Raw genomic sequence first — 26,487 nt, forward strand, 5'->3', positions numbered from 1 at the left:
AGTAGAGGATTCTGAGAATCAAATCAACGATTTGGAATATGAGGATGCAAAAAACACCCAATCAGAAAAGCAAAAAGAAAAAGAATTAAAAAATATGAAGATAGTGTAAGGAGCCTCTGGAACAACTTCCAGTGTACCAACATTCACATTATGGGGGTGCCTGAAGGAGAAGAGAGAAAGAAATTGAAAACCTATTTGAAGAAATAATAACAGAAAACTTCCCCTATCTGGTGAAAGAAATGGATGTACAAGTCCAGGAAGCACAGAGTGTCCCAAACAAGAGGAACCCAAAGAAGCCCATACCAAGACACAGAATAATTAAAATGCCCAGGATTAAAGACAAAGAGATAATCTTAAAAGCAGCAAGAGAAAAGCAGTTAAATACCTACAAAGGAGCACTCATACAACTGTCATCTGATTTCCTAACAGAAACTTTGCAGGCCAGAAGGGAGTGGCAAGAAATATTCAAAGTGATGAATAGCAAGGACCTACAACTAAAATTACTCTACCCAGCAAAGCTCTCATTTAGCGTTGAGGGACAGTGAAAAATGGCCATATTACCCAAAGTAATATACATATTTAATGCAATCCCCATAAAAATTCTAAAGACATTTTTTTAAGAAACAGAACAAAAAATCATCAGATTTGTATGGAACCATAAAGAACACTGAATAGCCAATGCAATTCTGAGAAAAAAGAACAAAGCTAGAGGTATCATATTACCTGACTTCAAATTGTACTACAGAGCAATCTACTGGCAGAAAAACAGACACACAGATCAATGGAATAGAACTGAAAGCCAAGAAATAAAACCACATGTATATGGGAAAATAATTTTTGATAAAGGAGCCAAAAACATACAATGGAGAAAAGAAAGCTTCTTCCATAAATGTTAATGGGAAGATTGGAAAGCTCCTTGCAAAAGAATGAAAATAGACTACAGTTTGTCAACATGTACAAAAACCTTCAAATAGTGCCAAAGACCTAAATAAAAGATTGGAAACAATAGATTACAGAGAAGAAAACATAGGTACTAAACTTATGGGCCTTAGTCTTGGAGAACATTTTATGAATTTGACACGAAAGGCAAAGGAAGTAAAGGCAAACATAAATGAACAGGACTATATCAAACTGAAAAGCTGCATAGCAAAAGAAACCCCCAACAAAACTAAAAGACATCCAACCAAATGGGAAAATATATTTGCAAACAATAGCTCCAACAAGGGGTTGATATCCAAAAGTATATAAAGAACACATGCAACTCAACACCAAACAAACAAACCGTCAAATTAAAAAATGGGCAGAGGACATGAACAGACACTTCTCCCAAGAAGACATACAAATGACCAACAGATGTATGAAAAGATGTTCAACTTCACTAGCAATTAGGGAAATGCAAATCAAAACTACAATAGTTGTGAAGAAAAGGGAATCCTTATTCACTGCTGGTATGACTATAAACTGGTACTGCCACTATGCAAAATAGTATGGAGGTTTCTCGAAAATTAAGAATACAGTTACCATATGGATATCTACTCAAAACAATTTAAAACATTTATTCACAAAGAGATATGCACCCCTATGTTCACTGCAGCAATATTTGTGTTGGCAAGGACATGGAACCAACCAAAGTGTCCTTTGACAGATGACTCAATAAAGATGTGGTACATATACACAATGGAATACTACTCAGCCATAAGAAAGGATGAGGAGCCAAGATGGCGGTGGATTAAGTGAAAGCTATACTCATCTCCACCCAGGACCAAACGGGAATTACACTAAAACAGTGGTCGGCAAACCACGGCTCACGAGCCACATGCGGCTCCTGGGCCCCTTGAGTGTGGCTCTTCCTCAAAATACCACATGCGGGCGTGCACGTTCAGTGCAATTGAAACCTCGTGGCCCATGCGCAGAAGTCGGTTTTTGGCCTGGGCGAGTCTATTTTGAAGAAGTGGCATTAGAAGAAGTGGGGGGTGTCGGTCGGTCGAGCGACGGGAGACGTGGTGCAGGTGGGCGGGATACGCAGCATGAACTACGCAGCCAAATATCGACAGTACTTAAACTATATAGGTAGGTTAATAACAATGTACCTACCTATATAGCTTAAGTTTAAAAAATTTGGCTCTCAAAAGAAATTCCAATTGTTGTACTGTTGATATTTGGCTCTGTTGGCTAATGAGTTTGCCGCCCACTGCACTAAAGTATAGAAAAATCTCCTGAATAACCAACTGAAGACTAGCGAGAGAGAAGCCTTATGACAAGAACTTACAGAGCAGGCCGTAACAAGACTAGTAGGAAGTGTGGAGGAGCAAGAGAGCTGGCTGGAATTCCACAGTAGGAGCTAAAGTGCTAGAGGTATATTTCCGCTGTGGGGGGTGTCCTCTGAATAGTTTGGGGTCTAAACCCCAAGCCAGGGTCCCCAAAACAGAGCATCAGAACCAGGAAAGGTGCCCACATAACATTTGGCTGTGAAAAAGCAGCAGGGCTTCTTCTGTCAGGGAGAGACAGCTGGAAATGCAGGCACCCTCCTAAAGGGTCAACACACAAAATGTTGTTTGCAGTGACTCACCCTGGGCTCTGATGAAGAGAGGGCAGAGAGGTCTAGAACTGCGTGAGGAGTCTCTAGTGGTGGCTCTCGGGAGAGAACTGAGAGGTCAGCCAGCAGGATCCCTCTGCTGAGTCATTCTCCCATACTGCAGAAGCCACCTTTCCCAAGCAGAGCATTCCCCTCTATGTAGCATCAGCTTGGGCAAAGCAAAAGCCCCACCTGTTGGAATCCCTCTCAACACACCCTGTGGAGCTAACCCCCGTGGACAAGTACAGCTGGTGGCTCTAAGTGACTGAGCCTAACAGACAGCTTGCAGGCAGAAGCAGATCTCTGGGTACCTTGAGACATTTGATGATGTGCCCGTGTGCCCAGTGCTAGTAACAGCAGATCTTGGTGCACAGCTTGGTCCTTTCCACACTCACCTAGCCCCAGCAGAGGGAGCCACAAGCTTACTAATAGCTCCAAACAGGTTACCCACAGCCATTCTGAGGCAATGTCTGACATTGTCCTGCACCAGAGTCCCTTCAAAGAGGCCCAGAACAATAAACCCAGTGGCAAGCTTCAGACAACAGCAGCATATCCCAGGGAGATCTCGGCAGGCATCAAACCCTGCCGAGGTCAATTTGCTTCATGTGATCAGCACCTGCACAATAGCTTGCACGCTGTGTTGGGGGCTAAGCTTCTCTGTCAGCCAGCCTGAGGGTTGATCCAATGTACAAACAGGCCAATAGCAATCAAGACTCAATTACAATAGGAGGGCCCACATAACACACAAAAAAGACATTCTTAGAGCACCCAGCTCAGGTGATCAGGGAGATTGTGCCACTGGGTTGCATAGGTCACCTATTACATAAGGCCAGTCTACCAAGACTGGGAGTCATAGCATATCCACCTAGTTCATAGAAACAAACAGGCAGCCAAAATGGGGAGATGAAAGAAATAGTCCCCAAATTAAGGAACAATGGAATTCTCCAGCAGAGCTAAATGAAATGGAGGTAAGGTATTTATGAGATATAGACTTCAGAATGATTATAAGGATGCTCAATAGCATGAAAAAGGACATAGAAACCACAAAAATGGACCAGTGAGAAATGAAGAATGCAATATCTGAAATAAAGAATACACTGGAAGGAATAAACTGTAGGCTCGATGAAGCAGAGGATGAATTCAGCAATTTGGAAGACAAGGTAGGAAAAAAAGTACCTAATCAGAGCAGCAAAAATAAAAAAGAATTAAAAAGAATGAGGTTATTTTAAAGACCTTTGGGACAACATGAAATGAATAACATCCATGTCATAGGTGTATCAGAAGCAGCAGCAAGGGATGAAGAACCTATTAGAACAACGAAAACTTTCATAACCTGGTGAAAAAAGAGATATACAAGTCCAGGAAATGCAGAGTCCCAAGCAAGATGGACCCGAAGATGCCCACACCAAGATACATCATAATTAAAGGCCAAGAGTAAAGACAAGAAGAAAAATTTAAAAGCTTAAAGAGAAAGGAAGTCAGTTACCTACAAGGGAACTCCCATAACACTGTCAGCTGACTTTTCAATAGAAATGTTTCAGGCCAGAAAGGATTGGCATAAAATATTCAAAGTGATGAATAGCAAGAGCCTAAAACCAAGGCTATTTTACCCAGCAAAGGTATCATTTAAAATTAAAGGAGAAATGGAAGAAAAGAAAGAGGAAGAAGAAAAAAAAGGAGGAGGAAGATAAGGAGGAGGAGAAAGAGAAGAAAGTTTAAAAAATAAAATGGAAATAAAATACTCATTTTAAATGTAAATGGCTTAAAGGCTCCAATAAAAAGACATAAGGCAGCTGAATGGATAAGAAAACAAAACCCGCCGAAACTGGTTTGGCTCAGTGGATAGAGCGTCGGTCTATGGACTGAAAGGTCCCAGGTTCGATTTCGGTCAAGGGCATGTACCTGGGTTGCAGGCACATCCCCAGTAGATGTGCAGGAGGCAGCTGATCGATGTTTCTCTCTCATCGATGTTTCTAACTCTCTATCTCTCTCCCTTCCTCTCTGTAAAAAATAAATAAAATATATTTAAAAAAAAATAAAAAAGAAAACAAAACCCATGTATATGCTGTCTTTAAGAGACCCACCTCAGAATGAGATACACAGACTAAAGGTAAAGGGATGGAAAAGATATTTCATAAAAATATAAAGGAAATAAAAGCTGAAGTACTAATTCTTTTAAAAAATATATTTTTCACCGGAGAGGTCGAGACTGCCCCGGTGAGGTCAAATCGGCCCCGGCGAGGCTGAGACGGCCCCGGTGAGGTTGAGACGGCCCCGGTGAGGTTGAGACGGCCCTGGTGAGGTTGAGACGGCCCCGGCGAGGTTGAGACGGCCCCGGCGAGGTTGAGACGGCCCCGGCGAGGTTGAGAAGGCCCCGGTGAGGTTGAAACGGCCCCTGTGAGGTTGGGACGGCCCCTGGGAAGCTGAGAAAAATACCACATGAACTCACTCATTTATGGATAATAAGGACCATTATAAACTGTTGAACAAAAATGGATACAGAGGCAGAGCAACATTGAGCAGACTGTCAAACTACTGTGGGAAGCCTGGGGAGGGTTGCGGAGGGGGTAGGAGATCAACTGAAGGACTTGTATGCATGCATATGAGAATAACCAATGGACACAAGACACTGGGGGGTGGGGGAGGCCGGGGGAATGTCAAGGGGGGGAATAAAAGGAGACATGTGTAATACTCTTTGTAATACTTTAAGAAATAAAAAAATAATAATAAAATAAAATAAATATATTTTTTTATTTCAGAGAGGAAGAGGGAGAGACTACAATGATGAGAGAGAACCATCAATCGGCTGCCTCCATGCCCTCTGCTGGGGACCCAGCCCACAACTCAGGCATGTGCCCTGACTAGGAATGGAACCTTGACCTCTTGGTTCTTAAGTCAATGCTCAATCACTAAGCCACACCAGCCAGGCTAAAATTAATCAGATTTTTCAATCTTTAGGTAAAAGTAACCAATCAACTTATCCTTCCCACAATATTGAATTTCTATATTATCACTTTACTGTTTTAAAACTGGCAACTTTTATTTTAGAACTAGAGGCTCAATGCACAAAAATTCCTGCTCTGGGGTAGGGGGGTGGTCCCTCAGCCCGGCCTGCCCCCTCACAGTTTGAGAGCCCTCACCGTATGTCCTACTGATGGCTGGATGTCCTACTGATGCTCCCATGGGTAGCGGGCCTAAGCCGCAGTCTGGCCTCCCTCTGTGGAAGGCAACAGGGCCGATCAGGGGAAGGCGCCGCCCTATCACCCTGCCGCCGCCGCTGCCTCTGGCCTACCTCTGCGGGAGGCGACTGGGCCCATCAGGGGAAGGCGCTGTGCCATCCCCATCACCCTGCTGCTGCTGCCGCCTCTGGCTTACCTCTGCGGGAGGCGACTGGGCCCATCAGGGGAAGGCGCTGTGCCATCCCCATCACCCTGCTGCTGCTGCCGCCTCTGGCCTACCCCTGCGGGAGGCGACTGGGCCCATCAGAGGAAGGCTGCCACTACCGGCCACCACAGCTGCTGGCCCTTGGCCCTCAAAGCCTGCCGGGTGGGGGTGATCTGGGGCCAGGGCTGTGGGAGGTTGAGGCACAGCAGGTTGCACCCCGTCCAGCCTCTGTGGAAGGAGCAGCACTGGGACAAGGGCCATGCAGCCCCCTCTCCCACTGCCTCTGTGAAAGGGGCCACTGCCTCTCCTGTGCCGCCTCTGTGAGGGGCCACGGCACTGGACCAGCCTGCGCCGCCACCTCTCCCATGCCACCAGCCCTCAGCCCTCGCAGCTGCTGCAGCTTTGTCCAGAAGGACATCCAGAAGATGTCCCATTTATCCAGTCTAATTAGCATATTGCCCTTTTATTAGTATAGATACCATCTCCTAAGAGTCATTTATGTGTTTTTGTTTGTTTGGGTAGGAGAACCCATCAAAGAGAACCCATCAATCCATAACTCTTTAGTTAAAAAAAATTGGCTGAAGTCATATTTTTAGCCCAGAACTTTTTTGATTGTACTTTCATAGAAAATAATGTCAAACATTAGTTTTTTGAGTGTGAAAGTGCCTTCTACCTTTTGAATATGATTTTTAGTACTATTTTAATATTTATAAAGAATGCAGAATATACCTTAAATTTGACTCTCTCAGAATAAAGAGAGATATGCTTTAAAGCTTCAATTTGCTCAATATTGGCTCAGAAATTTCAAAGGGATTTTCCTTAACATTAATTTAACTTTTTTTTGTAGCTATAAACTCATCATTTTAACATCTGGCTTTTCTGTTATTCTATTTCTGAATAACAATAAAACACAATACTATTTCATTTGGATGATATTGATATAGACACACTTAACCGAGGAATTTTCAAATCCACCTGCTACCAACCATGAACCCCAAAAAAGCATCGGCATTTTTTGACTATCACTTGCAATATACTAAAACATTCAATAACTGTTATTTGCTCATTACATTAAAAATTTTTAACAAAATTTTATTCAAAGTATTTTGAAAATCATATTCAAAGCACAAATTAGACCATTATAACAATGCTGCATAGATAGTGGTATACAAGTTCCCTGATGCTTAGTGACTTCCTCCTAACTAAAACTTCAGTTTGCAAGTCACCAGATAAAAAATGGCGGGGGCATTATTCCGTCTCTCTGAGGTTGGAAAAATGGCTTTGATGGTGAGAAGTGACACCATTTAAACATCAAAGATTAGATTATACCCCAACTTAACTATATTCCCTTTTGGTTATTTCCCAGAGATAAAACTTTAGAATATGTAAGGATTACTAGAAGGAAATAGAAGATAAATGACCTCTTGGAAGATATCCTGACCAGTGCTTGCTTTAATGAGACAAAACACTGAAAAAAGTTTTAAAGATTACAACCTCACCATTATGCTTAAGTAAAATTGTTAATATAAATATATTTTTACATAATATCTTACAAGAAAAAATGTTTCCAATACTTTTACCTTCAGTAAAAAAAAAAATGTTATCACTAATGGAGATTTGAAAAATAATTTTTAGTGGAACTTTAGAACTTTAACTTTATAGAGATTGAAATAATTTCTAGAAAATTGCAAATAGTCTAAATCAAGAAACTGCTAAATTTGTAAGATTACTTTTTGAAAAGGAAGACAACTTATCTGGAAGAAATTTATAGCTGAAAACGTTGTTCATTAAAAAGCATGGTTACCCTGAAAAGACTCTTAAAATTACCAGTACTTTCATAGGCCCCCAAGAATTCACAAAGGAACAACTTTTAGGCTCTAGTCTAGCCTCTTAGTTACCTACATAAATTTTTTTTTTTTTTTTATCTAAACAGTAATTTGTGCTAGGTCACAACCAAGGCATCTGAATGTAATGGACAAAAACAAATTTTGCATGCATTTCAGGTAAACGTTTTTCTTTTCTAAGAAAGTTTGTAATTTTTCAAATGGTCTTGGACACAAACCTACTGTTCACAAAAAAAATCCTTTGTATGCAAATTCAGTTTCCTTATAATAGTAAACATCCTGGTCTATGCCTAGAAAATAAGGCATGAGTAATTAATTCTTCATTAATTCTTCACTGCAGAGCATAGACAAGTGTTTTCTTTCTAATGCAAACATCTCAAAGTGCACTGTTATTTTTACATCTCATGCATTTACAGTCAGAATTTTCTGAATCTCTACATACTTTTAGTATAAAAGAATGTTTATTCCCAACTACTTACATACCATAATTACTTGAAAAAAGACAAAATGAGAGCAGCTACAGAAGTAACAGGATATTTTTCACAAATAAGAATGTAATGTACAAAAACTGGCAAACTAGTGATAACTGGTAGTATGAACTCTTATAATAATAATCTCCTTTGGTTTTCAAACTAAGATTTGACAAGTTTAAAGCCCTGTCCTGTGTCCAGCACAGTAGGAAGAAACCAACTCATTTTTAATCTTTTCAAGCACCTAAAACAACTTTGGCAGATCCATAAAAGGTTCAGACCACACAACCAATTTGCCAAGTGTACTAGTGGGTATGTAATACGAGGAAAGTGCAACATCCAGTGCTTGGCCACGTCACTTCCCGTTGGCAAATGCAGAGTGTAGTCGCTCCACTGCTTCGACACACCATATACTGCTTTCACTTTGCGTCCCTTTTCAGTCCAGCAGATGCTATTATTGGAGTTGCAGTTATATTCTACCCAGTCTTTTGTAAAGTCACCCAGCTGTGGTGGGTCGGCTTCTTCAATATCTATTGTCTTCATCAACTCTGCTCCTTGCACTGCAATATACTGGTCACTTATTTTTCTTACTTCTTTCACCCAAGGGGTTGAATTCTCACTGTCTAATATAATAATAAGTCGAGAACAGAAGGAACCATTCTTTTCTCTCCACCATTCTAAAAGTGTGTCAAGGCGTAGTATGTCTCCACCTATAAACAAAAGAAAATTCAATAAGTAATTTCTGAATACTCTCAATAAGAATACCCTTCTGTCCTAAGTGTATTTTCTTTAAATTTTGGAAATTAAATATGTGAGTAGAAAAACAGAGCCTTCCTTTCAAAGTATTTCCTCAGAAGATTTTTTTTATTTTTTATTTTATTTTATTTTTTTTAATACATTTTATTGATATTTTACTGAGAGGAAGGGAGAGGGACAGAGAGTTAGAAACATCGATGAGAGAGAAACACCGATCAGCTGTCTCCTGCACACCTCCCACTGGGGATGTGCCCGCAACCAAGGTACATGCCCTTGACCGGAATCGAACCTGGGACCTTTCAGTCTGCAGGCCGACGCTCTATCCACTGAGCCAAACCAGTTAGGGCAGAAGATTTTTTTAAAAAAAACTTTCAACTTCAGGTTAAAAAAACGACAACCGAAAAAAAAATCATCCTTGTTACTCACATAAAAAAATGGGATATGATAATTTTGTTAACCAATGTCAACCCAATATATTCAATTAAAAATTTTTTCTAAATGGGATATACTATAATAAATTTAAAAAATTATTTCTCTGGCCAGTTTGAGCATTGGCCTGCAAACCCAAGGGTCTCGGGTTTGATTCCCAATCAAAGGCACATACCTCAGTTGCAGACTTGATACCCAGATACCCAGGCCCAGTTGGGACCTGACGGAAGACAATCAATCAATGTCTCTCTCTCACATCCATGTTTCTCTCTCTCTCTCTCTGTTCCCCTCCTCCCTCCCCTCTATTCTCTCTCTCTAAAAAAAAAAAAAAAAAAAAAAAAAATCAATGGAAAAATATATCCTCAGGTGAGAATAAATGCAATCTTACTTTAAAAAATTATTTTATAAAGTTAAATTTGTTGAAAAAAATTAAAGGGACGCTTATATTCTTCTACATCAAAAACAGCAAATATAGCTCGTGGTCCAAATCTTGCCCATTACCTGTCTTGGTATAGCCTGAGAGCTGAGGATTGATTTTACATGGTTGAAAAAAATAAAAAACGAACAGTATTTTGTGACATGGGAAATTATATGAAATTTACATTTCATATCATTGTTTCTGTAAATAAACTCATTTGCATTCTGTCTATGGCTGCTTTTTTTTTTTTCCTTTTTAATCTTCATTTGAGGATATTTTCAACCACAGCAGCAGAGCTGAGTGGTTCCAACAACGCAGATCTTATGGCCCACAAAGCCAAAAATATGTGGCCCTTTACACAAAAACTTTGCCAATCCCGCTGTGCACCACTGATAAATAATGTTACCTATCCTCATACGTAGGCACCTACTAGATGAAGAAGAAACTCTTCCTCCCTGTACCAAGAATGAATTTAGAATGAATTTATTTTTAAATCAGTTTTATACATGAAAAACAATAAATGATTAAAAAGTTTATTCAGAAAGCTCTAAAGTAAATAAATTTGACCTACAAACTTGTCTTATAGTTAGCAGGCTTTCCATCTGGTTCATTGTGGATAGTTTCTTTTGCATTAACTTTGATTTTTAAATGTTACATTAAAATATTTTGATTGTTTGGTTTTTTGGCACCCTCTTAAATTTCATGGCCAAGGCAATTGCCATTTTTACCTCTCCCTAGTCCTGGCTGTGTCTCAACTGTACACTGATACAATGATCCTAATTCTAGATATTTATCCTAAGGAAAGAGTAGATATTGGGCAAAAAATTACATATAATGATTTCCTTCCCTTTGCTATCTAAAATAGTGTAAAATATGAAACAACCAGGGGAATGGAAATAAATTATGGTAAAACCTAATGAGGGAAAGGGAACTTTATAGTAAAGTGGTATTTATTAAGAAATTTTAATGACGAGAAAATTATCTGTGCAATTAGGATAAAAAGTATGACACCGAAGTATATCTATAAAAATAACAGCAGGGGTTACTGCTGGGTGTTTGGATTTCAGGTGGTTTTGCTATATTTTTTTATATTTTCCAATTATTTTTTACATTGTGTATGTTACTTTTATAATTAGAAAAATGTTTTAACATGCTACAATACACTTTTTGTTGTTAATCCTCACCTGAGGATATTTTTTCCATTCCTTTTCAGAAAGAGTGAAAGGAAGGGAAGGAGAGAGAGAAATATCGATGTGAGAGATACATACTCCTGAAGATACATTTTTTTAAAATGGTGAGATGCTAACTTTTCATTACTGCCAATTCTATTACATTTCTCTAGAGACCAGAGGATAACATAGATTTCAGGAGCTATTATACAAATTCCATCTGCCACAAAACATCACTAATTTACCTTTTACATCTATTTCAATAACTATTCTTCAGCACATTCTACACTAAGTCTCTTATATATATACTAGAGGCCCGGTGCACAAAAATTTGTGCACTGGGAGGGGGGGTCCCTCAGCCCGGCCTGTGCCCTCTCGCAGTCTGGGACCCCTCGGGAGATAACAACCTGCTGGCTTAGGCCTGCTCCCGGGTGGCAGAGGGCAGGCCCAATCCCTAGGTGCAGCCCCTGGTCGGGCTCAGAGCAGGGCTGATTGGGGAGTTGGGGCGCCGCCCCGTCATGCACAGAGCAGGGCGGATCGGGAGGTTGCAATGCCACCCTCAGTCACGCTCAGGGTAGGGCCAATTGGGGGGTTGGGGCACCGCCCTGTCACACTCAAGGCAGGGTCGATGGGGAGGTTGCGGTGCCACCCCGTCACGCACAGAGCAGGGCCCATCAGGGGGGTTGGGGCTCCGTACCCTGTCACGCACAGAGTAGGGTCGATCAGGGGGTTGAGGAGCTCCCCCCTGTCACGCACAGAGCAGGGCCCATCGGGGTTGAGGAGCTCCCCCCTGTAACTCACAGAGTAGGGCTGATAGGGGAGTTGGGGCACCGCCCCATCACACACAGAGCAGGGCAGATCAGGGGGTTGGGGCGCCGCACCCTGTCACACTCAGGGCAGGGCCTATGGGGAGGTTATGGCTCTACCCTGTCACACACACAGCAGGGCCTGTGGGGGGCGTTTGGGGCGCTGACCTCTATCACCCACAGAGCAGGGCCGATCAGGGGGTTGGGGCACCACCGCTGTCACACTCAGGGCATGGCCGATGGGGAGGTTATGGCTCTACCTCATCACACACAGAGCAGGGCCTGTGGGGGGCGGGGGGGGGAGGTTGGGGCGCCGCACCCTGTCACACACTGAGCCGCAGGGCGATCAGGGGGTTTGGGCGCTGCCCCCGTCACGCTGATCCCAGTGCCGGGAGGCCTCGCGGCTCTGCTGATCCCGGTGCTAGGAGGCATATTACCCTTTTACTATATAGGATAGAGGCCTGGTGCACGGGTGGGGGCTGGCTGGTTTGCCCTGAAGGGTGTCCTGGATCAGGGTGGGGGTCCCCACTGGGGTGCCTGGCCAGTCTGGGTGAGGGGCTGAGGGTTGTTTTCAGGCTGGCGGGTGACTGAAGCTCCCAACCGCTCTTTTCCTTTTTTTTTTTTTTTTTTAAATTCTGGGCCAGCTTTAGCTCTGAGGCTTGGCTCCAGCTCTTAGGCCTTGGCTGCTGAAAGCAGGTATCTGGTTTGTTTGGGTTCTATAATTGAAACACTGTTTCAACTCCAGCTCTGAGATCCCGCCTGGCTGAAAGCAGGTTTCTGGGGTTTTGTTTGGCTTCTATATTTGTAACAATGTTTCAAACTGCAAGCTCAGAGGCCGGCAGCGGCAGGCAGGGAACGTTAGCTTCCTCCCTCACTGGAGCAAGCAAGCCTCATGTTTGCTTCAAACTGCCTGGCTGCCGGCCGCCATCTTGGCTGGCAGTTAATTTGCATATCGCCCTGATTAGCCAATGGGAAGGGTAGCGGAGGTATGGCTAATTACCATGTTTCTCTTTTATTAGATAGGATATGCTCTTTAAATATCAACAAGAGACCTAACGCAGCATTAAAATCTTTTAAACGATGTCTGTCTCTCCTGTTTTGGTTTGCTCTGCGTTCTCCTATGAATTTGAGAAAATTCATTTGGCTTTTGGCCCAGATACAAAGTACTTAACATTTATCTTAGATAACAGCCATCTCATGCAGTTCAAGTAATTGAGAGTGAATTATAAAGGCTTTGTTTGTCTGTGATAAAGTACTTTACAGATTATATACATATTTTTCATTTACAAAGTAGGTAAAAGGAGGTTACAATTGTTCCTATGGGAAATAATATGATAATAATAATACAAGAATAAACTCTGTGTTTCGAGTACTTACAACTGCAAACCTACTTTTGCCAAACCCAGTATTTCTGTCTCTCATCACAGCCATCATTGTTTTGTACCCTCAAGCCACAAAGCAAAAATACCAGGTTCCGTATTATGAAACCCCATAAATGTAAGAGGACTACATATTCTAAATACTGCGAGTAAAGGCATAGGATAAAGGGCAAATACAGATTCTCTTTCTCACAGCGATATTTAGTTCTGGACCTGCTCTTAACTTGTTAACTCAAGTAATGTTATGATGTTTCTATTTTAAAGATTTTTAGACAGTAACAATTACAAAGTTCTGAGAGCCTGGAGCTCGTTGTCACTGGTTTAGACCGGATTACAGCATCTTCTTCAGGGCAGTTTTCAATACTATCTCTGAGGCAGAATCAGCCTTTGAGGGCTGTGTCTGGGGCAGGAACTGACTGAAAAGAGGCCTCAGCCCCTGGGCCTGGCTCAGCCTGGTTACCAGCAAGGGGGCCAGGTGCCTCAGGCCTTGCGGGTATACAGTTGCTGAATTATGAGGAGGACTGCTATGTCTCTCCATTGTTTTTTGTTTTGTTTTTTTACTTTTTATAAAAAAAGTCTCTGACATAGAGAGTTACACATTCTGTCTATGGCTGCTTTTCTTATTTGGAACAAATCGTGGGTAACAGAGGGATTCCACAATGGTCAACTTATTGGTGACATACTTCAAAAAAATATAAAGATAATATTCCAGAATGCTACTTCTAGACATTTACTTATTATAAACTCCTACTTTAGCATTTTTAACTCTTCAAATTATTCCTGATAGTGAATAAAAATTTAACAAGATACGCACGCACGCACACACACACACACAATATTTATCTTGGTGTCTATTTACTTTTCCACGTGAAAGAAAATGCTGATTTAAATACTAGTAAACTGAACATCTAGAATTTATTTCCAAAGCAATCTTTTAAAAAATACTTGAAATAGACTTTAAGATAAAAAAATGTTTATATTAATAAATTCTTCACCTAAACAGCAAGCTTACTTTTAAGATTACTTTCTTATAAAACTTCAAAATAACTAAGGACTTATGTATGACCATCAAAATATGGCTTTTCCCCCATTTAATTTGGAAATAATTTATTATCATAAGCATTAAGTTTTCAACAAATAATCTGTTTTTAGGTCTGAAATTCTATTTCTCTAAAGATCTTTTGACTACAACTTTTTCTCTTGTGCTCTGAAGTACACAGAATGCTACTCTTTACCTGAAATTAAAATACCCATAAAGGTTAAAGAGTTGTGTTCTATTTTGAGTTATTAAAAAGGTAAGGTCAGGCCCTAGCTGGCTTGGCTCAGTGGATAGAGCGTCGGCCTGCAGACTGAAGGGTCCCAGGTTTGATTCCGGTCAATGGACATGCCTGGGTAGCAAGTTCGATCCCCAGTGGGGAGCGTTCAGGAGGTGGCCAATCAGTGATTCTCTCATCATTGATGTTTCTGTCTCTCTCCTGCTCTCCCTTTCTCTCTGAGGTCAATAAAAATATATATTTTTAAAAAAGTTAAGGTCAGGAAAATAATTTTATAAATTATATTCAAGTAGTTTTAATGTTGACTACCTTCTACATTCTAATGTTTTGAAAATGGGCAAACCAAGCTAACAAAAACATCTACTTAACCAGAATATGTCATTTCTCTACCTTCACGTTTTTTGTCTTTGGTGGCAACTTGGTACAAGGGGAAAAAACATATTCTAGGAGTCAGGCAAATCTGGGCTTGAATCATGATTCCTCACTAATCAATAGTATGAGCAGCCCTAACCGGTTTGACTCAGTGGATAGAGCATCAGCCTGCGGACTAAAGTGTGCCAGGTTCGACTCCGGCCAAGGGCATGTATCTTGGTTGCGGGCACATCCCCAGTAGGAGGTGTGTAAGAGGCAGCTGATCGATGCTTCTTTCTCATCGATGTTTCTAACTCTCTATCCCTCTCCCTTTCTCTCTGTAAAAAATCAATAAAACATATATATTTTTAAAAAATTAAAAAATTAAATAAATGGCTTCATACACCTGCCACTGTGAATGTAAAAAAAATAGTATGAGCAATAGATAAGTTATGTAACCACTTTTAGCTTTCATTTCATCCTTTGAAAAATTTAAGTGAAACAGTATTTACCTCAAAGGATTTCAAGTGAAGATTATTTCTAATGGGTATGAAATAGCAAGCATAGTAGCTGTGCTTCAAATGTGCCAATAAATAAATGTTAGTTTACCATTACTCCTAGGGAGACATTGGATTGTTCAATTATTTATATATAGAAACAAAAACTACAAAAATATTTTTATGATAAAGTCTTGGTTACAAATTTGGCATGAAATTAGTGAGACCATGTGATTTAAAATCATCTCTACTTTAGCATGGAGTTTGTTTTCTTCCTTCTGGAGTTCATGTATAGGCAGCTCTGCCTCTGTCTTTCTATAACACTTATGTTTATTATTTTTCTTTGATCTGAATATCTGTTTCTACTTTAACTGTTTTATTTTTTGTTTGGGTCCTTGGTATACATGAAAATTATTTTATGAAAAAAAGCAGGATATAATTATACCTAAAAGAAGTATTTCTAACCTAAAGTAAGAAAATTACTTTTTCATGATTCACTCAGTTTTATCCATCTACCAATTACTTAAGGACCCCCTACTATGTGCCAGGCTCTGTTCCAGGTGCTAAGCAAATAATTCATAAGACAAAGCTCTTGACTTACAGGGTATCTATTCTAGTTGGTGAGAGCAACAAACACATTTACAAATAATATAGAGAGATCTCATTTCTCACTTGGCAGGGAAATTTAATATCACCCTTTCATTTTATAGATGAGAGAATCGAAGCCAAGATAAGTTAAGTAACTTGCCTAAAATAACACTATTGCGGCAAATTAGGACCAAAACCAAGGTCTTCTGACCTAAGTGCTTTTCCCACCATATCACATCACCTGCTGTTTAAAATTTTACTGAGCTTTCTAGGATAAATAAAACTCTACATGTGAAAGACTATGAAAGTCAGTATCCATAACATTAAGAGACTTAAAAGTATTAGTCAACTTAATCAGCTTCTGAAAAGTGTTACTGTATTTAATAATTCTCAGAATAATTTAAAGGGAAACTGATTATAAGTATCACATCAAACAGATTTTTTTCTTCCAATAAGAGTAAGACATAATTCTCAAAACCTTTGGAGATTACTAAAATTATGCTATATAGGTATGCTAGAAAAAAGAAAAAAGTTAGATCCAGGGGTCCTCAAACTTTTTAAACAGGGGGCCAGTTCACTGTCCCTCAGACAGTCGAAGGGCCGGACTATAGTTTAAAAAAAAACTATGAACAAATTCCTATGCACACTGCACATATCTTATTTTGAAATAAAAAAACAAAACGGGAACAAATACAATATCTGTATTTGCATGTGGCCTGCTGGCGGTAGTTTGAGGATCCCTGAATACACTTGGTAAACTGTAAAGTAGGAAACAGAGAATTCTGAAAATGTGACGTTTCCCAATGAAGGACAAATTTCTACACCAGGTGCATTTTCGTAACAGTGAAAGTGCCAGAGGTGACTTTACCTGCAAGAGCCCACTCTCCTGTGCCATGGGTGTGCCCACTGTAATACAAAACATACGTATCGTGTCTAGGTCCATCCACAGTGCGAAGCTCAAGAAAAGCTTTCAGTTTGGAATGCAGAGTATCAAAAGACAGTCCACTTGTGGAATAGTCACACCCATAGGTCTCAATCATATGATGTGCAAAAAATCTTTGGATAGCATTGAGCATGCCAGTGGACCGCAAATTTAACTCCTGTACATGTTCTGGTGGAAGAAGTGCTGGCTGGCCATCAGGACTGAGGAGGAAAAAAAAAGATTATTTCAGTGTTTAAGAAACATTCATTCTATATCATATTTTTATCCTTCACTTATAAGTAATTATCTAAGAAGCATGATAGTTTCTGCTAACTAAATGGCAGGATTTAAAAAAAAAATCACCCTTTCTAAAATTTCTGGTGCTAAGAATTAAGCTTTGAAAATCAAAGCCTAGTTTCTAAAAATTTTATTTCTTATCAATAAACAATAACAAAACTAAAAGGTGGGATAATAATATACCTCCACATGTAGACAGCACTACACTCTTTGTTCTTTATATTTTCTCACCAAATGATTGGTAATGGACAAGACATTTTAAAAGCAAAATTATACTAACTTTACCCCCAATGTATTTCAAGAACATGGGTGGGGACTATAATAAAAACTTTTCTTTCTTGAGAAAAAAAAATAAAGTATGAAAGCAATATTTTTAATTATATACTTATTTAATTCCTATATTGAAAAGGAGTCTATAAAGTGGTGTTCAAGTTTTACTAACCTAAGGTAATAAATTATAGAAGAAATTGCCTATTAGTAAATGGCATTTAAAAATAATCATTAAAATTTAGTCAAACTGCCATATCCTACTAAATACTAATTGAAGACCTAGATCTGTTCCTGGAACAATTGTAAAATGACACTCTAGTAAAGATGATAAACCAAATCCTACAACTAGCAGAATATTATGGATATGGAGGGAGGGGAAATCATTAATCCTATCTAGGAAAGGAATTTCAACCAGGAATTTTGAAAACTTTACATTTTGCTTCATGTATTATCAATAGCTTTCAAATAATACTTTAGTTTCCATTACAAGAATAAAACATTTTGTTCCATACTTATTTAGGTAACGATTTAATGATCACAAAAAAGTAAAAGAAGAAATGCATAAACAAAAATTATAATGGAATAAAAATCTAACCATGCGCCCTAACCGGTCTGGCTCAGTGGATAGAGCGCCGGCCTGCGGACTGAAGGGTTCCAGGTTCGATTCCAGTCAAGGGCATGTATCTTGGTTGCGGGCACATTCCCAGTAGGGGGTGTGCAGGAGGCAGCTGATCGATGCTTCTCTCTCATCGATGTTTCTGACTCTATCCCTCTCCCTTCCTCTCTGTAAAAAATCAATAAAATATATTTTTAAAAAAATCTAATGATGCAAATTACTCTTTCCACATATTCCTTCTGCAAGTTGTCACATCTTACTTTATTTTACTTCTAATGAGAATTTTCAACTTTTTATTAAACCTTTAACATGGAGGAAAATATTTAATACAAATAGTCTATTTGGGGTTTTTATGTCAAATATTTGAAATTAGATAAATTTTTCACCCCAAGGAAAAGTATGATGAATTCTTGCTCATCAGGATTACTTAATGGCAAAGAACTCATTTTTTCTATTTCAAAGTTACTTAACTAAATAAAAGAAAAATTAAAATGTGGCAATATTTATAGATTCAGACAGATCTACCATATATTTGGGATAAAAAATTTTGAAATAAAACTATAGTAAGTTACACATATTTATACACATACAAAAATATATTTGCATTTATACATATATACACATTTATATACACATACATACATACACACATACACACACACACACATTGACAATCTTTTGAATTCCTCGTATTTGTATGACATTCTCCAGAGGGCAGAGCATTTTTATATTCATATTCTCACTAGCTCTTCATAATATTCCTCTGAGATGGGCAGAATAGGTATTGTCATCTGCATTTAGATAAAGACCCTGAAGTTCAGAAAAGGTATGATTTCCCTAAGGAAATACAAAACTAGGATTTAGGACTCTCAGGTCTAGTGTACATTCCATTATATTTTACCATGCTGTTTCACAGGACATTTTTTTAAAGAAAATATTATGATTCCTTAGAAAATTCATTCATATTTCCCGATTTCTAGCTAAAATATAACCTAATCCAGCGGTTCTCAACTGGTGGGTCGCAACCCCTTTGGGAGTCGAACGACCCTTTCACAGGGGTCGCCTAAGACCATCGGAAAACACATATATAATTACATTACGATTCATAACCGTAGCAAAATTACAGTTATGAAGTAGCTATGAAAATAATTTTATGGTTGGGGGGCACCACAACATGAGAAACTGTCTTAAAGGGTCGCGGCATTAGGAAGGTTGAGAACCACTGACCTAATCACTTTTATAAAGAAATAAATTGAACCCTGAAAATTATAATTTTACTGAGAGTAAAGGCTTTTAAACATTTGGGATAAATAAAAAATGTAACAGTAGTATATATTTAAAATACTATAGTTTTGAAAAAATGTGCTATATTTTATATTTATCGTCATACAAATATTAAGAAAATATTAAGAGTCAAGTAGTTATTACTATTTACTACATTCTAGATTACTATACCTGCAGAAGTTGGTAGGAATCACAATAGCATATCCAACAGATGTTCCTCCTAAACAATTACCCAATTCATGGAAGAGCCCATGAGCCATGGATTCCAATGGCAAAACAATTAGAAACATGCTCAAGAAGATTCCATTTGTTGGCTAAAAGAAATTTAATACATCAAATTTACACAGTGTGAATGCACTTATGTGTGCATATGTATATATATTTACATACATCTATGCATATTTACTTACATTTTTGGCACCACTTCCAAAAATAATTAAAAGGATAATTAATTATCTAAAAACAATTATAAGTTGAAGCAGACAAGAATATATGGATAAGCAATGAACCCTAAATTTATCTCTAAGGTTCTTGAATCCTGGCAAAACAAATACAGCACATATATTTTTGAATTTGTCAGATAACATCCCACTCAAAGTAAAAATACAAAAACAAAACAAAAACACAACCACTCTTGATGTAACTTAGAAAAAAAACAGAAAACAAATCCTTTGCTGTTAAAACCCATATGCCCAGCAAGGCTTGTGTGGCTCTGTGGCTGAGCATACACTATGAACCAGGTCAGTTTCATTCCCTGTTAGACACATGCCTGGGGTTCTAAGCTTGATCCCCAGTAGGGGGCGTGCAGAAGACAGCTGATCAATGATTCTCTCTCATCAGTGATGTTTCTATCTCTCCCTCACACTTCCTCTCTAAAATCAATTTTTAAAAATTTGCCATTTTATAAAAAAAAAAAAAATAAAATCCATATGTCCTGAATCACTTTTCAAATATTTACTTTTTCAGAAAAGATACTTTAGAAAATATCTTTTTTTATCCTGCAAAAAATGCAGAAATTAAGAAAATAAAATCTTAAAGAAAATTTAAGATCCTGAAACTATCAAAGTGAATTCCATTCTTATATTTAATTAAACTTATACTACAGTCTTCCTTTGAAAAGCTTTAGACTCTCTATAGACTAAATTTAAAATTGTTAAAAAAAGTAAATAAAGGACATTTAAGCATCCAAAAAAAAATAGAAAAAGGAGGCAGAAGATAATATTAAAAGGGGGAGACAAGATTAGGTAGTAACTGCAATAATGGAAAAGAAAATAATTAAAGGACCCTTTTAAGTGAAAAGAAAATGGAAGGATGATACTCAGTCCTGATCTATATCTTTGCAATACTGATACTAGTCTACGTTCTGTGTTGTTACTGCACATACTACACAATCATGGGCCTATGTGCATGAACACATTTTTTTCTAATACTAGAAGGTAGTTCATTTCATCAGAATTTAATAAAAAAATAGGAAGCTGATTCCCATAATGGATAAAATGCCTTACATCTGATATATTCTGTTATCAAATACATAAATTATACAGTGCATGCCTAATTTAGAAACATTAAAAAATACAAACACTGGCGTTCTCCCTCCCAGTAGCATGCTGGCACCTTTCCCTATGCCCTCAGGAGCGCCACCTTTACCTCCCTCACTTCTAAGCTCCAAGGGCCCTTCCTTGGCCTCTATAACTTGTTTCCTAAGCCCATTTATTCTACGAACTACTTCTTCTATCTGTAATTTTTCAAACAAATGTTCTCTGATAAAATAAAATAATACAAATAAGTAAAAAAGACATGTCATTAAAATTACTCCAAATCATTCATACCCAGGTACTTTTAAAAAGATTTCCAACCTTCATGCAATTTATGTTTACAAATATATATTCATATATTTTTTTTATCCAAGGGGGACTGATAATGTTCTGTAAACTTTGTAATATATTGTAAGTCTATTAACATAGCTCTAAAAATATTTGTGAAGACCAAATGGCATTCCTATCACCTGATGAAATCTTAATTCGTTGATTAGCTATTATTGGCATTTAGGTTCCTATTAATTTTCCATTATGCTTAACAGAACTAGAATAAGTATTTAGTTCTCTGATTAATTATATTAAATACCTTTGACCATTTGGGTTTCATATTTAGTGAAGTGCTAAATACTTTGCCTACTTTTCCATGGGGTCACCTTTTAATTATTGATTTACAAGTTTGTTTTGCTCTCAACATATTTTAGATAAGAGTCTTTTGTTGGTTGTATTGTAAATACAGGCATAACATAATTTATTGTGCTTCACAGATACTGAGTTGTTGTTTTTTTACAAACTGAAGGTTTGTGGCAACATTACATTTGAGTAAGTCTATCGGTGCCATTTTTCTTTTAAATTTGAGAGGATGTTTATTAAAGCTGGGATGGTGTGGAAAAGGAAGGGCTTAGGTTAGAAGAGGCAAGAGAAGAGAGTCTGGGCGGGGCTGATCTGGCTCTAGATAGATGTTATAGGAAAGAAATGAGCCTACATGGGGCGCTTCGGCTCACGAGGAAGTCAGAGAAAAGGGGGTCTTGGAGACAGGATCAAGGGGTTAGCCTGGAACAAGCTGTCGCTGCACACTGCTGTCCTGGTTGCAAGTCTTGTGGGGACTCTTAAGAGTAAGGGAGATGCACACCTGAGAGGGAAGAAAGACATGGGCACGCTCCTGGGAGGGAGAGAGTCTCAGTGCCATTTTTTCCAACAGCATTTGCTCGCTCCATGCTTCTGTGTCACATTTAGGTAATCCACAATATTTCAAACTTTTTCATTATTATTATATTTGCTATTGTGATCTATGATAAATGATCTTTGATGTTACTGTTGTACTTGTTTCAGGTTGCCACAAACTATACCCATATAAGAGGGTGAACTTAATCAATAAATGTCATATGTGTTCTGATTGTTCCCCCATCTCTCTCCCTCTCCTGGGGCCTCCTATTTCCTGAGATACAACAATATTAAAATTAGCTCAATTAATAATTGCAAGTATTCAAGTGAAGAAAAGAGTTCCATGTCTCTCACTTTAAATCAAAAGCTAGAAAATATTATGCTTAGTGAGGAAGGTATATCAAAAGCTGTGACAGGCCAAGAGCGAGGCCTCTTGTGCCAGCCCAATCCAGAGCAAGGCCCTATTTCCTCAATTTAATGAAGGCTGAGAGGTGAAGAAATTGCAGAAAGTTTGAAGCTAGCAGAGGTTGGTTCATAGGATTTAAGAAGCCATCTCCATAACATCAAAGTGTAAGGTGAAGCAACAAGTGCCGATGTAGAAGCTGCAGAAAGTTATCCAGAAAATCAAGCTAAGATAATTAATGAAGGTGGCTTCACTAATCAGCAGATTTTCAATGTAGAAGAAACAACCTTTTATTGGAAGATGCCATTCAGGACTTCATAGCTAGGGAGAAGTCAATTCCTGGCTTCAAAGAACAGGCTGACCCTCTTGTTAGGGCTGATTTTAAGTGGAAGTCAATGCTCAGTTTCCACCACCTCTCCCTCCAAAATCCTAAGGCCTTTAAGAATTGTGCTAAATCTACCTTGCCTGTGCTCCATAGTTAGAACAAGAAAGCCTGGATGACAGACCTATTGCTCAGCTAAAAAAACACTCCTTTCAAAACATCACTGCTCATTGGCATGCAACTGGTCACCCAAGAGCTCTGAGGGAGATGAAAATGAGATTAATGTTGCTTTCATGCCTGCTAACACAACATCCATTTCTGCAGCCCATGGATCAAGAAGTAATTCTGGCTTTCAAATGTTATTATTCTAAGGCGACATAGCTGCTATAGATAGCGAATCCTCAGATGGATTCAGGCAAAGTAAATTGAAAACTTTCTGAAAAGGATTCACCGTTCTAGATGCCATTAAGAAAATTCATGGGAAGAGGTCAAATATCAACATTAATAAGAACTGAAAGAGGTTGATTATAACCCTCATGAGTAACTTGGAGGGGTTCAAGATTTCGGTGGAGGCAGAACTAGAACAAATAATCCAAAAATGTGTATGCAACCATAAAGGACACAAAATAGTCACAACAATCTTGAAAAAGAATAACAAAGTTGTAAATATCATGCTACCTGATATCAAACTGTAATACAAAGCTATAGTCATCAAAACAGCATGGTACTGGCATAAAAATAGGCACATAGATCAATGAAACAGAACAGAGAGCCCACAAATAATCCCACACGCATATGGTCAATTAATACATGACAAAGGAGGCAAGAACATTCAATGGGGTATGGACAGTCTACACAATAAATGGTGTTGGGCTCTTTCTGCCATCGTGGGTCATGTGGAGGCCTGCTGTGAACAGGACTTTTACAACAACAAATATGTCTGAAAGGCTGTGGTCCAAGGCCATTTATGCTGGCATCAGCAGGGTCTGTGGAACCAGAGGGAGCACACAGCTCTTCTTAAAATTGAAGGTGTTTACCTATTAGAATGGCTATTATCAACAAGACAAGTAATAACAAGTACTGGAGAGTTGTGGTAAAAAGTTGCTAATGGGAATGTAGAGCGGTAGCGCTAATATGAAAAACAGTATGCAGTTCCTAAAAAAATTAAGACTATGATCTAGTGAGTCCTCTTTCAAAATATCTGAAAACATTTATTCGAAAAAGATACATGCACTCCTATGTTTCATTGCAGAATTGTTCACAGTGGCCAAGACATGGAAACAATGAAGTGTACTTTAATAGATGATTGGATAAAGAAGATGTGGTACATACATACAGTGGAATACTACTCAGCCATAAGAAAAGATGAAATACTGCCATTTGACACAAAATTGATGAACCCTGAGAATATCATGCTAAGTGAAATAAGACAGAAAAAGTTAAGAACCAAATGACTTCATTTACATGTGGGATAAAAACTGAAAGCAACAAACAAAAAAATCCAACCAAACAAAAACTTATAAACGAAGACAACAGTATGGTGATTACCAGAGGAAAGGGGGTTAGGGGAAAGTAAAGGGTGAAGAGGTCAAATATGTGGTGACGGAGGATGATCTGACTCTGGGTGGTGGAAACACAAAGCAATATACAGATCACGTATCACAGAAATGTATACTTTAAACCTACAGACTCTGATTAACCAATGTCACCCCAATAAATTTAATTTTTCAAAAATTAAAGGTGTTTATGCTCAAGATGAAACTCAGTGCTATCTAGACAAGAGAGGTGTACACGGCAAAGAACAAAAGGATTAAATGCTCCAATCAAAAGACATATAGTAGCTGAACAAATAACAAAACAAGACCTTTATATATGCTGTCTACAAGAGACTTCTGATCAGAAGAAAAACAGACTGAAAGTAAAAAGATGGAAAAGATATTTCATGGAAATTGAAACAAACAAAAAGCATACTTAGACCAGACCAAAACACAGGCTATAACAAGAGAGAAAGAATGACCCAGCAATTTCAATTCTGGTATTTATTTGAAGAAACCCAAGACACTAAATTAAAAAATCATATGCACCCATATGTTCACTGCATCATTATTTACAATAGCTATGATATGGAAGCAACCTAAGTGCCCATCGTTAGATGAATGGATAAAGAGGTGATGCACACATACAATAGAATATAACTTACACATAAAAAAGAATGAAATCCTGCCACCTGCAACAACATGGATAGACCTAAACAATATTATACTAAGTGAAATACATCAAACAGAGAAAAACAAATGCTAGATGATTTCATTTATATGTGGTATATATATAAACAAAATAAATGAACAAGCAGAATAGAAACAGACTCATAGATACATAGAATAAACTGATGGTTGTCAGAAGGAGCAGGGGGTTAGGGAGCTAGGTAAAAAATGTGAAGGAATTAAGAAGTAGAAATTGGTAGATATAGAACAGTCATGGGGATGTAAAGTACAGCATAGGAAATATAGTCAATAATACTATATATGGTGTCAGATTTATTGGGTTGATTACTTCATAAATTATATAAATGTCTAATCACTATGTTGTACACCTGAAACTAGTATCAAACTTACAAGTCAACTGCAATCGAAAATAATTATTTTAAAGCATCTTTTTTGACCAAATGATATTAAACTAGAAACCAATTACTTAAAAAAACTGAAAATAACAAACACGTAAAGGCTAAACAACTTGCTCATAAATAATCAATGGGTTAAGGAGGAAATTTTAAAAAATATCTTCAGATAAATGAAAATGGAAACACAATGACCCAAAATCTACGGAACACAGAAAAAGCAGTTCTGAGAGGGAAATTCATAGCAATTCAAGTCTACCCGGAGAAATAAAATATATCTCAAATAAACAATCTTACCTTATACCAACAGTAATTAGAAAAAGAAAAACACAGCCCAAAGTTAGTAGAAGGAAGAAAATTTAAAAAAGATCAGAGTGGAAATAAATAAAATAGTAAAAATTAATAGAAAAGATCAATGAAACTAAGAGTTTGTAGTTTTAAATAAAGATAAAATTTATAAAACTTTAGCTAGACTCATCAAAATAAAAGGAACAAAATAAAATCAGAAATTACAACTCAAAACCAGAAATGCAAAGAATCATAAGTGACTACTATGAACTATACACCAATAAATAGAAGAAACAGATAAATTACAAGAAACATACAATTTTCCAAGTCTGACTCAGGAAGAAACAAAATTGGAGCAGACCAATTAGTAGTAACAAAATTGAATCAGTAATCAAAAAACATCCAACAAACCAAAGTCCAGGACCAGATAGCTTCACGGGAGAATTATAACAAGCATTTAAAGAAAATTAATACCTACCCTTCTCGAAACATTCTAGAAAATTAAAGAGGAAAGAATACTTCCAAACTCATTCTATGAAGACAGCATTACCCTGATATCAACACAAGACAAAGACTACAAAATATATTACAGGCCAATATCCCTGATGAACATAGATGTAAACATTCTCACACATTAACAAATCAAATTCAAAAACACATTAAAAGGATCATACACTATGATCAAATGGGATTTATTCCAGAAATGTGAGAATGGTTCAATAGCTGCATACAAATCGTATCTGCATACTAACCAATGTAATACAACAATACATTAACAAAAAAAGGACAAAAATCATGATTATTTTAACATGCAAAAAAACACATTTGA

At 38.0% G+C, this 26,487-nt stretch overlaps 1 protein-coding gene and 1 long non-coding RNA gene across 5 annotated transcripts in view; both read right to left on the reverse strand.

Annotated features, from left to right (window-relative positions):
* Nucleotides 1-5,544: 5,544 nt before the first annotated feature.
* On the reverse strand, nucleotides 5,545-6,277 carry LOC132242634 (uncharacterized). Its single transcript, XR_009454683.1, has 2 exons — nucleotides 6,034-6,277; nucleotides 5,545-5,867 (listed from the first exon to the last, which is right to left on the reverse strand). It is a non-coding gene; the product is annotated as an uncharacterized LOC132242634 (long non-coding RNA).
* A 748-nt stretch (nucleotides 6,278-7,025) lies between these two features.
* Nucleotides 7,026-26,487, reverse strand: part of TMEM168 (transmembrane protein 168) — a 31,431-nt gene continuing 11,969 nt past the window's right edge. For 3 of the 4 annotated variants that reach the window (XM_059711537.1, XM_059711536.1, XM_059711538.1), the window contains 3 exons: nucleotides 19,501-19,643; nucleotides 16,809-17,083; nucleotides 7,026-8,983 (listed from right to left, as the gene is read on the reverse strand). In XM_059711537.1, the coding sequence (XP_059567520.1) occupies nucleotides 8,436-8,983; nucleotides 16,809-17,083; nucleotides 19,501-19,643 (966 nt within the window). In that variant the 3' untranslated portion in view covers nucleotides 7,026-8,435. The remainder of the gene's footprint in view (nucleotides 8,984-16,808; nucleotides 17,084-19,500; nucleotides 19,644-26,487) is intronic. The other variant, XM_059711539.1, reaches the window with a different exon arrangement.

The sequence above is a fragment of the Myotis daubentonii genome, chromosome 10 (assembly GCF_963259705.1).
Source record: "Myotis daubentonii chromosome 10, mMyoDau2.1, whole genome shotgun sequence".
In the NCBI taxonomy this organism is placed as follows: domain Eukaryota; kingdom Metazoa; phylum Chordata; class Mammalia; order Chiroptera; family Vespertilionidae; genus Myotis; species Myotis daubentonii.